Source organism: Lepus europaeus, chromosome 5 (assembly GCF_033115175.1).
Source record: "Lepus europaeus isolate LE1 chromosome 5, mLepTim1.pri, whole genome shotgun sequence".
In the NCBI taxonomy this organism is placed as follows: Eukaryota; Metazoa; Chordata; class Mammalia; order Lagomorpha; family Leporidae; genus Lepus; species Lepus europaeus.
This window is the reverse complement of record NC_084831.1, coordinates 31,668,277-31,680,550: the sequence shown is the minus strand read 5'-3', so window position 1 is coordinate 31,680,550 and position 12,274 is coordinate 31,668,277. Positions and strand designations below refer to the sequence as shown.

Below are 12,274 nucleotides of genomic sequence, written 5' to 3'. Positions count from 1 at the left end.
CCTTCGAATCAGCGCAGTGCGCCAGCCGCAGTGCACCGGCTGCAGCGGCCATTGCGGGGTGAACCAACGGCAAAGGAAGACCTTTCTCTCTCTCTCTCTCACTGTCCACTCTGCCTGTGAAAAAATTAAAACAAACAAACAAACAAAAAAACCACACACACACACAGTCAAAAACAAAAAGTTAAAAAAAAAAAAAAAAGATAAGTCTAAGGGCAGGTGCTGGTGCGCAGTGGGTTAAGCCACGATGGCCTGCAGCACCAGCATCCCATATGGGCACTGGTTCTAGCATCCTGGCTGCTCCACTTCAATTCAGCTCCCTGCCAATGGCCTGGGAAAACAGCAGAGGATAGCTCAAGTCTTTGGGCCCCTGCACTCATATAGGTGGAAGAAGCTCCTGGCTCTTGGCTTCAGCCTGGCCTAGCCCCAGCTGTTGCAGCCATTTGGGGAGTGAGCTAGTGGATGGAAGATCTCTTTCTCTCTCTCTCTGTCTTTCCTTCTCTCTCTCTCTCTAACTCTGCCTTTCAAATAAGTAAATCTTTAAAAAATGATAATACATATTTTCCATGAAAGATTTATTTATTTGAAAAGCAGAACCATAAAGAAAGGTGGGGATAGACAGATCTTCCTTCTGCTGGTTTCTTCCTCAAATGGCTGCAAAAGTTAGCTTTGGGCCAGTCCAAAGCCAGACACAAGGAAATCAATCCTGGTCTCACATGTGGGTGGCAAGAGCCCAAGCACTTGAGCCATCTTCTGTTGCCTTCCCAGGCACACCAACAGGAAGCTGGACCAGGGGCAAAGCAGCCAATAGTTGAACTAACACTCCCAATATGGGATGCCAAGTGGTGGTTTAACCCACTGTGTCACATCATTGGCCCTGATCCCAAAGGTTGATCCATAATCCAAGGTTGTGGTTTTCAAGGCAGGTTTAATCCATAAAGGCAAGAAAGTGGAGGGCTTCAGAATCTAATTTTAAATGGGAAGAAAATGAAATAAAAAAGGGAAGATAACTTGGGGGAAGGAACCAAACTTGGAAGCTGTTCTCTTGTTGCTTAACCCACTGTGCCACAGTGCCTGGGCCTGAAATATGATTGTAATTGATAAATATATACCCATAAAATATAATTTAAAGCTATGCAGCTCAATAAATAATCAGTGGTTAAGATGCAACTTGGGGTGCCTGCATTCCACATTGGAGTGCCTGGTTCAAGTTCTGGTTCTGCCTCTAATTTTAGCCTTCTGCTAATGTGCATTCTGGGATGCTGCAGATGATGGTTTAAGTCGTTGAGTCCCTGCCAACCATATGAGAGACCTGAATTAGGTTCTGGGCTCCTGATTTTGGCTGGCCCAGCCCCAGCTATTGTAGGTATTTGGGAAGTGAACTGTGGGTGAAACATTTGTCTGTATGTCTCTGTCTCTGTCTTTCAAATAAAGTGAAAGTACATGTATAACCACAACTTGGTTCAAGAAATAAACACTGGGGGGCCGGCACTGTGGTGCAGCCTGGGAAAGCAGTAGAGGATGACCCAAGTTCTTGGGCCTCTGCACCCGCGCGGGAGACCCTGAAGAAGCTCCTGGCTCCTGGCTTTGGATCAGTGCAGCTCCGGCCATTGCGGCCAATTGGGGAGTGAACCATCGGATGGAAGATCTCTCTCTCTCTCTGCTTCTCCTCTCTGTGTAACTCTTTCAAATAGATAAATAAATCTAAAAAAAAAGAAAGAAAGAAACATTTGGGACAGTGTTGTAGCTGCAGGCTAAACTACCATGTCACTGGCATCCCGTATGAGTGTCCAGCTGCTCTCTGCTTCCAATTCCATCCCCTGCTGTTGGACCTGGGAAGGCAGCCGATGATGGCTTGAGTGCTGAGGCCCCTTTCATCCATGTGGGAGACCTGCATGGAGTTCCAGGCTCCTTTGGCCTGGTCATCCTTAGCTATTATAGCGAGTTAACTAGTGAACCAGCAAATGGAAGCGCTCTCGCTTTCTCTTTCTCTTTCTCTCTCTCTCTCTCTCTCTCTCTCTCTCTCTCTCTCTCCATATTTCTCATTGTCACTTTGCCTTTCAAATAAATAAATAAAAATAGAACATTGCTAATTCTCAACAGAATTTTGAAAATTTTCTTCCTTGCTAATATTCACTAGTTTTTCCTTGTGCTTAAAATCTATCATCCAAATCTTTTTTACTGGGGTAAAAATATATAACATAAAATTTACCAGTTTAGTCATTTCAGTGGCCATCTTTTTTTTTTTTTTTTTTTAATTTGACAGATAGAGTTAGTGAGAGAGAGAGAGAGAGGTCTTCCTTCCGTTGGTTCACCCCCCAAATGGCCACTATGGCTGGCGCCACACCAATCCGAAGCCAGGAGCCAGGTGCTTCCTCCTGGTCTCCCACGTGGGTGCAGGTGCCCAAGCACTCAAGCGATCATCGGCTGCCTTCCCAGGTCCAATAGCAGGGGATGGAATCGGAAGCAGAGAGCAGCTGGGCACTCATATGGGATGCCAGTGACATGATAGTTTAGCCTGCAGCTACAACACTGGCCCAAATGTTTCTTTCTTCCTTTTTTTTTTTTTTTTTTTTTTTTTTTTTTTGACAGGCAGAGTGGACAGTGAGAGAGAGAGAGAAAGGTCTTCCTTCACCGTTGGTTCACCCTCTAAGGGCCGCCGTGGCCAGTGCGCTGCGGCCAGTGCACCGCGCTGATCTGAAGGCAGGAGCCAGGTGCTTCTCCTGGTCTCCCATGGGGTGCAGGGCCCAAGCACTTGGGCCATCCTCCACTGCACTCCTGGGCCATAGCAGAGAGCTGGCCTGGAAGAGAGGCAACCGGGACAGAATCCGGCGCCCCGACCGGGACTAGAACCTGGTGTGCTGGCGCCGCAAGGCGGAGGATTAGCCTGTTGAGCCACAGCACCGGCCCTTTCTTCCTTTTTTTAAAGATTTATTTATTTATTTGAAAGTCAGAGTTATACAGAGAGAGGAGAGGCAGAGAGAGAGAGAGATCTTCTATCCGATGGTTCACTCCCCAATTGGCTGCAATGGCCGGAGCTGTGCTGATCCAAAGCCAGGAACCAGGAGCATCTTCGGGCTCTCCCGCGTGGGTGCAAGGGCCCAAGGACTTGCGGGTGCAAGGGCCCAAGGACTTGAGCCATCCTCCACTGCCTTTTGGGGCCACAGCAGAGAGCTGGACTGGAAGAGGAGCAGTTGAGACTAGAACCAGTGCCCATATGGGATGCCGCTGCCTCAGGCAGAGGATTAACCAATTGAGCCATGGCGCCAACCATTCAGTGGCCATCTTAATAATTTTTGTTTGTCTGTTTGAACTTGTCATCTTAGGGGCCTCTAGGCAGATCTCAAGATGAGTTTATCAAGTAGCCTTTTGCATCACTGAGAATGTGCTGGTAAAGATATCTCCACTTGGTTACAGTTTGCGGGCTGGCAGTTATACATTTTGCTGCTATGCATTTCCTTAATATTAATCTCAGAGTGAAAAATAAGAATCCTTTTTACTGTGAGGGACTCACAAGCTTTCAGAAATTCTCTATTGGCAAAATCTAGATGTGAAAATAAAGATTTATTTTATTTATTTGAAAGAGTTACAGAGAGAGGCAGAGACACAGAGAGAGGTCTTCCCTCTGCTGGTTCACTCCCTAGATGGCCTGGGATGCTGGCACTTCAGGCCACAGGGCATTAGCCCGCGGCGCCACAGCACCAGCCCTGCTATGTGAAGTTTTTAACATTGGGGCATTTGGAATTCTCAATTACTGCAGAGGCAGCTAAGGTTGTAGGAAGAGAGAAAGAGAGAGAGAGAGAAACATAATTATTAACTCCTTTTCTCCTGTTAGTTTTCTTAAGTTGTACAGTGGAAGAAATCTGTGTATAATGCACCCTATGACTTTTATCAGCAGAATAGGAAAAGGAGACACTGACTTAGGTTCTATCAATATTCAAGTGTTAAGAACACAGTTCTAATGGAAGGAAGACCTTTCTCTGTGTGTCTCTCACTATCTAACTCTATCTGTCAAAAAAAAGAACACAGTTCTATTGTTAGGCATAGATTGAGTTAAAAAGTCAGAGGTGGTACTTTCCAGTGGTTGATTTGTTATTTTTTTTCTGTATACTGTTTTATTGTGTAACAATTTTATTTATTTGAAGATTTCTTATATCCTTGCAGGATAACTAAATCTCAGTAGCTGAGAGCACAGAGGCTTCAGAAGGTTAAGCCGTGACATTGAACTTTCTCCTGTGTTGTGATCACAGTGGTGGTTGGTGATGGTAATACTTGTGTAGGTAGTAACATAATGATTCTTTTTTTTTTTTTTTTGGACAGGCAGAGTGGACAGTGAGAGAGAGACAGAGAGAAAGGTCTTCCTTCGCCGTTGGTTCACCCTCTAAGGGCTGCCACGGCCAGCGTGCTGCGGCCAGCGCACCGCGCTGATCCGAAGGCAGGAACCAGGTGCTTCTCCTGGCCTCCCATGGGGTGCAGGGCCCAAGCACTTGGGCCATCCTCCACTACACTCCCGGGCCACAGCAGAGAGCTGGCCTGGAAGAGGGACAACCGGGACAGAATGTGGTGCCCCGACCGGGACTAGAACCTGGTGTGCCAGCGCCGCTAGGCGGAGGATTAGCCTGTTGAGCCATGGCGCCGGCCAACATAATGATTCTTATATGCACTTTCAGTATGCCAGGCAAAAGTAGTGGTTTTTTTTTTTTTTTTTTTTTTTAATTACCTGAATTACCTCATTGACAACCCTATGAGAGAGATACTATTATCCCCATTTTGCTTATGAGGGATTGATATGCAGAGGTTCGTAACAGAGTATTCCAAGAATAAGTGGCAGAGCTAGGAATTGATCTGAGGCAGCCTGGCGCCAGGCTTCTTCCTTCTAACCATTACACTGTACTGCACTTATTTGACACCCATATAAGTAAAGGGAAACGTGAGATAAAAAGTGCTTTTAACATCTTTGTGGGCTCCGCGGAACTTATTATTTGTTCATTCAGTGCTCCCTGTAGAATCAGTGATTACAGAGAGAACATTTAATCCCAAAGCATTCATCCCTGTTTTCAAACTAGTATTTTCAGATCTGTTCTCCATCTGAGACCTTACATTTAGAGAAAATATACTTGAACTTTTTAGTTGAATTGGCAGATCAAGAGCTTACAGACAGGATATTGCCTTTGAGTATTTAGACTATATGTGCTGACCCCCTGAAGCAGTAATTTGGATAGATCACAATGTTTCCACCAGAGTACAGCTGCAGTATTAGGGGTTCTGACTTCAAAGTGTGTATGTGCGTGTTTTATGTGTACCTTTGTAGATAGGCCACTTCTCCACAAATGGAATCAATCTTATACAAATTCTGAAAACCTTTTAGAGCCATTTAAATCCAAGAAATATCTAAGCATTTAGAACTATGAGCATTGCAGAATGTTACCTTTCTGGAGACTTGTGATTAAGTAGAATAAATAAGACATCCTGCCCATTTAAAAAATGCTTAGGATTAAGGCCTAAAGAACCTCCTTTTAATCTAGCAGAATTAATTTTTACTGCAGAATTAATTCTTACTTTGGCATGGATTTATTTACCTTTCTTATCTTAAAGTCTGAGCTGTTTGATAAGAAAGCCAATGCTCTATTTTCTTTTTATTTTGTATGGATTTTGTGGATCTGGCTGTGCTCTCACAGCACAGCAGCCCTGGTGTTTTGATAGGCCAGGTGTTTGACTGAAGGAAGGCTAGATCTCCATTTCTACCCATCAGCCATGCATTTTGTGGAAGCAGATGACTTTCTCATGTTTTTCTTTTCACCTAGGTCTATGAAGGTTTAGACATCATCACCAACAAGGTTTCTGCCCAAGAACAGAGGATCTGCCAGCATCACATGATCAGCTTTGTGGATCCTCTTGTGACCAATTACACAGTGGTAGACTTCAGGAACAAAGCAACATCTCTGATATCCTTTGGAAACAGAGTAACCAGTCCTGATGATGGGTACAGAGCAGCCCAACCCCAAAAGGTTTTCTTTCTTCTGCTACCCCTTTTTAAAAAAAATTTATTAGTTTTAGTTGAAAGTAGTTATAGAGAAAGATTCATAGAGAACTTCCATTTGCTAGTTCACTCTCTAAATGGCCACAACTGGGCCAGGCTGAATCCAGGAGCCAAGAACTCCTTCTGGGTCTCCCATGTGGATGCAGAGCTCCAGGCACTTGATTCATTCTTTGCTGCCTTCCCAGGCACATTAGGAGGGATCTGTATTGGACGTGGAGCAACTGGGACTCAAACCAGTGTTCATATGGAATGCCAGCATTGTAGGTAGTGGCTCAACCTGTTGTGCCCCAGTGCCAGCCCCGGCAATTTCTTCTTCTTTTCTGTTAAAAAATTTATTTATGGGGCTGGCGCTGTGGTGCAGCGGGTTAACGCCCTGGCCTGAAGCGCCGGCATCCCATATGGACGCCGGTTTGAAACCCGGCTGCTCCACTTCTGATCCAGCTCTCTGCTATGGCCTTGGAAAGCAGTAGAAGATGGCCCAAGTCCTTGGGCCCCTGCACCCACGTGGGAGACCCAGAGGAAGCTCTTGGCTCCTTGCTTTGGATTGGCGCAGCTCCAGCTGTTGCAGCCATTTGGGACGTGAACCAGCGGATGGAGACTAACTCTGCCTTTCAAATAAATAAATAAATCTCTTTTTTAAAAGATCTATTTATTTATTTGAAAGTCAGAGTTACACAGAGAGAGGAAAGGATTCGATCCGAAGCCAGGAGCTTCTTCTGGGTCTCCCATGTGAGTGCAGGGGTCCAAGGACTTGGGCCATCTTCTGCTTTCCCAGGCCATAGCAGAGAGCTGGATTGGAAGTAGAGCAGTCAGGTCTTGAACCAGCATCCATATGGGATGCCAGCACTGCAGGTGGTGGCTCTGCCCGCTAGCGCTAGCTCTGAGCCAATTTATTGGGTAAATTGTTTATTACTCAACTCCACTCACCTTTAGTTTCCTACCCTTTAAGTTGGGATACAGAATTAATTTGGAAATAAAGTAGAGTTACATTTCGGAATTTCACAGGGATTGTTGTGGGGAGAAGGACAAAATAGTTCTGGGTAAGACCAAGTAATGTTTGAAAAAAAATAATGTAAGAAGTACTGCCCTGGGGCCGGCACTGTGGCACAGCAGGTTTATGCCCTGGCTTGAAGTGCTGGCATCCCATATGAGCACTGGTTCAAGACCTGGCTGCTCCACTTCCCATCCAGCTCTCTGGGAAAGCAGTAGAAGATGGCCCAGATCCTTAGGCGCCTGCACCCGTGTGGGAGACCTGGAAGAAGATCCTGGCTCCTGGCTTTGGATCGGCGCAGCTCTGGCCATTGCAGCCAATTGGGGAGTGAACCAGCAGATGGAAGACCTCTCTCTCTCTCTCTCTCTGCCTCTCTTCTCTCTGTGTAACTCTGGCTTTCAAATAAATAAATAAATAAATCTTTTTTTTTTTTTAATTACTACCCTTATGTTTAATATCCAGACTGCCTTTTATGTATGGGCTGCCAGATATGGAAACATATTAAAAAGCCATAGTAGTTATAATAGTAGCATGTTTAATACTTGATAAATTTATTGCACAGAATAGAAAACCCAGATATAGATTAAAATATCTATATTATATTTATCTTATGATCAAGGTGACATTTCAAAACAATGGAGAAATAATGAAATAGTTCATGATTGTTCCTGGGGCAGTTAATTGTTTTGGAAAAAATTAAAATCAGGTCTTCATTATATCTGATGCATTAAGTACAACATAATAAATTCCTGATGGATTTGAAATTAAACATATATATTTATAATGAAACTTCAAAACAAATAAGAGAATATATAATTGAGTAGGTAGTTGTGTGTGTGTGTGTATTTAAAGATTTATTTATTTATTTGAAAGGCAAACTTAGAGAGAGAGGCAGAGACAGAGAGAGACTTTCCATCTGCTGGTTCACTCTCCAAATGGCCACAGTGGCTAGAGCTGGTCCAATCCGAAGTAAGGAGCCTCCTCCGGGTCTCCCACGTTGGTGCAGGGGCCCAAGGACTTGGGTCATCTTCTGCTGCATTCCCAGCTGCATTAGCAGGGAGCTGGATTGGAAATAGAGCAGCCAGGAATCTAAAGGTGTCCATATAGGATGCTGGTGCTGCAGGTGGCGGCTTTACTCACTAAGCCACAGTGTCAGCCCTGGATTTCTTTCTTTGAAAGGCAAAGCAACAGGGAGAGAGAGAAAGACAGATCTTCTACCTGCTGGTTCACTCCTCAGTTGTTTCAGCTAGATCTGAGCCAGGCTGAAGCCAGGAGCCAAGACCTTTATCCTGGTCTCCCATGTGGGAGTTCTTGGGCCATCATCTGCAGCATTCCCAGGTGCAATAGCAGGAGGCTGGATCAAAAGCGAAGGAAGGGGGGCCGGCACTGTGGCTTAGTGGGCTAAGCCTTTGCCTGCTTCCCATATGGGCACCGGTTTGTATCCTGGCTGCTCCTCTTCTGATCCAGCTCTACTATGACCTGGGAAAGCAGTAGAAGATGGCCCAACTGCTTGGGTCCCTGCATCCATGTGGGAGACCCAGAGGAGCTCTTGGCTTCTGGCTTCAGATTGGCCCAGCTCTAGCCGTTGTGGACGTTTGGAGAGTGAACCAGCAGATGGAAGATATCTCTCTCTCTCTGTCTCTCCCCACCCCTCTGTTTGTAACTCTATCTCTCAAATAAATAAATAAAATCTTTCTTTAAAAAAAAAAAAATAGCAAAAGTAGGACTCGATCCTGGGCTCTCTTGATATTTGATGCTAGAGTCCAATTAAGCCATTACAGTGCTACTATGCCCATGCCATAGTAAGGCCATAGTAATGCCATTTTAAGCTTATTTATTCATTTGAAAGAGAGAGAAATATTTCATCTGCTGGTTCACTCGCCAAATAGCCACAATAGCCATGGCTGGGTCAGGTGGAAACCAGGAGGCAGGAACTCCATCTAGGCTTCCACATGGGTAGCAAGGACCTAAACATTTGGACCATCATCTGCTTTCCCAGGTACATTAGCAGAGAGCTAGATCGGAAATGGAGCAGCCAGGATTAGAACTGCTCTGTGTGGCAGCTTAACCTGGTACACCACAGCGCCAGCCCTCTACCTTTTTTTAAAAAAGGAAAATAGCTGGATTTAAATATTTAAGAATTAAGACTTGTATTGGCAAATCTAGATATCCACCAGAACTTTAGGTGTACACCTGAGAGAAACTGTTGCCACAAGTCTATCAGGAGATCTTTGGTAGATCTTATTCATAACAGCATTGTATTTAATAGCAGAAACATGGATGTACCTAAACTTATGAAGAATATATACAGAGGTCAGCACAGTGGTGTAGCAGGTAAAACAGCCACCTGCAGTGCTGGCATCCCATATGGGTGCCTGTTCAAGTCCCAGCTGCTCCACTTCCAATCCAGCGCTGTGGCGTAGCAAGTAAAGCTGCTGTGTGCAGTGCCTGCATCCCATATGGGTACCGGTTCGAGTTCCAGCTGCTGCACTTCCAATCCAGCTCCCTGCTAATGTGCCTGGGAAAGCAGTGGAGGATGACTCAAGTCTTTGGGCCCCTGCACCCACATGGGAGACCTGGAAGAAGCTCCTGGCTCCTGGCTTCGGATTGGCCCAGCTTCGGTCATTGCAGCCATTTGGGGAGTAAACTAGAGGATGGAAGATCTTTCTCTCTCTCTCCCTGTTTCTTTGTAATTCTGCCTTTCAATTAAATATACAAATCTTAAAAAAAAAAAAAAAAGGCATGAGCAATAATTTACAGAGGAAGAAATACAAATGATGATAAACATGTAAAAGGTAACCTTTCTGTTAATCAGGGACATGCAAATCAAAATAATTAAATAATTTTTTTGCCTTCTCTACCTGCTTTATGAGGCTGTTGTATCAAATGAGATAATGTTTATGAAAACCCTTTGCAAATAACAGTATATCAACAAATGTCAGTTGTGGGTCTGAGACAATGGGTTGTTCAGAAAGAATTGATACAAAAAAGAATGCTGAAACCTTCAAAGGAAAACAACAGCAGATGACTTAATCAGATCACTTAAGAGGCTGGGAGATTTTTTTTTTTTTTTGGACAGGCAGAGTAGATAGTGAGAGAGAGACAGAGAGAAAGGTCTTCCTTTTGCCGTTGGTTCACCCTCCAATGGCCGCCGCAGTAGCGCGCTGCGGCCAGCGCACCGCGCTGATCTGATGGCAGGAGCCAGGTGCTTATCCTGGTCTCCCATGGGGTGCAGGGCCCAAGCGCTTGGGCCATCCTCCACTGCACTCCCTGGCCACAGCAGAGAGCTGGCCTGGAAGAGGGGCAACCGGGACAGGATCGGTGCCCCGACCGGGACTAGAACCCGGTGTGCCGGCGCCGCAAGGCGGAGGATTAGCCTAGTGAGCCGCGGCGCCGGCCAAGAGATTTTTTTTTTTTTAAAAGATGTATTTATGTTTATTTGAAAGGCAGAGTTACAGAGAGAGAGAGAGATCTATCTTCCATCCATTGGTTTACTCCCTAAATGTTTACATTGACTTGGGCTGAGCCAGGCTGAAGCCAGGAGCTTCATCTGGGTCTTCCATGTGGGTGTGGGGGCCCCAGTTATTTGGGCCATCTTCTGCTGCTTTCCCAGGTGATTAGTAGGGAGCTGAATTGGAAGTGGAGCATCCAGAACTCAAGCTGGCACCTGTATGGGATGCTGGTGCTGCAGACAGCAGCTTAACCTGCTGTTCCACAGTGCCAGCCCCAGCTGGGAGAATTTTGAATTTTACTAAGAGTATGTAGTCACAGTGTCAGACTGAAAATGCCTTCAGAAGTATTTGATTTGTCTTTTGATTTGACAGAAAAAGAGTTTTGCCCAAGATCATAGTTGTTTCAAGGCTTGGGCAGGCAAGTTAAGCCTTTGCCCATGAAATCCCTCCTATCACATCTCCTTCCCTCTTTTCTGCTCTTTCTCTCTTCTGATATCTCACCATTTCCAGCTTCCTCTTTTCTACCTTGTTTCTTTTCCCTTTGTTAATCATATTATGTAATCAAAGTTTTATTTTACTGTGTAGTTATATGTTTTCTATACTTAATTTAAAGGGGGGGGTGTGTAGAGACTTTTTCTTTGTAAAACAAATAGACAGGAGTGGCTATTTAGTGTAGCAGTTAAGATGCCTGTGTCCTGCATCAGAACACCTGGGTTTGACTCCTGACTCCAGCTCCGGTCCAGCTTCCTATTAATGAGGACCCTGCAAGGCAATGATGAAGACTCACTCCATTGGTTGGGTTCCTGCCACCTACATGGGAAACCTGTATTGAGTTCTTGGCTCCCAGCTTTGGCACCATCTAAGGACCATTGCAGGTGTCTGGGTAGCAAACCAGCAAATGGAAGCTCACACTCTCACTCTCTCTGCCTTTCAAGTAAATAAAAAACAAAAACAATAAGACACTTTTTAAAAAGTGCTTTTTCTTTATGCTCCTTGATTGGAAACATCTTTCTTTCTACCCTACCCAAATCCCTTAAGGATTAGGGCTTCCCTCTTTGAGATAGAAAAGAGATCATCTGTCTCAGTGTCTACAGATTGACTGGCAAAGAGAAGTGTATGAATGACTTTTTTTTTTTTTTAGATTTATTTGAAAGGCAGGGTGACAGAGATGTTCTTTCTGCTGATTCACTCCTCCCGTAGCTGTAACAGCCAGGGCTGGGCCATGCATCAGCCAGAAATTCATGGGTGGCAGGGGCCCAAGTACTTAAGCAATCTTTTGCTGCTTTCCCAAGTGTATTAGCAGGAAGTTGTATTGGAAGCAGAGCAGCTGGGACTCCAACTGGCATGCTGATTTGGGATTTCAGTTTCACAAGCAGTGGCTTAACCTGCTGTGCCACAATGCCTGGCCCATTAAATGACTTTTTGAGTATTGAAAGTCTTTTTTTTTTTTTTTTAAGAAAATTATGTGTAGCAAAGCCCTTGTTAAAGCAGATAATCATCTGATTAACAGAGGTTCTAAAGAGTAGAATTCAAAGTAGCAGGGACATCAAAACAGTAGTGTCTAAAGTGAATTGAATACCATTTTTCAGACATTGTGACAGGGGCTTTTTGTGCATTGTCATATTTAATGCTCCTAAGAACTCATGGGGATTTTACAGGGCAGAAAACTGAAGCTCAGAAAGACTGAGTAACTTGATTAAGAGCTAGACCAGGAAGTTGAAGTCTATTTTTTTTTTAAAGATTTATTTATTTATTTGGAAGTCAGAATTACACAGATAGAAGGAGAGGCAGAGA

The 12,274-nt window shown here is 44.7% G+C and overlaps 1 protein-coding gene across 5 annotated transcripts in view; it reads left to right on the top strand.

The window, feature by feature from the left end:
* The window catches only part of TRIT1 (tRNA isopentenyltransferase 1), a 55,590-nt gene that overhangs the window by 22,647 nt on the left and 20,669 nt on the right, over positions 1-12,274 (top strand). For 4 of the 5 annotated variants that reach the window (XR_009865915.1, XM_062191039.1, XM_062191041.1 and 1 more), the window contains exon 2: positions 5,802-5,944. Coding sequence is in view for 4 of the 5 variants with exons in the window: in XM_062191039.1 (XP_062047023.1) it covers positions 5,802-5,944 (143 nt within the window). In the remaining variant the exon portion in view is untranslated. Of the gene's footprint in view, positions 1-5,801; positions 6,006-12,274 lie in introns of all 5 variants that reach the window. The other variant, XM_062191040.1, reaches the window with a different exon arrangement.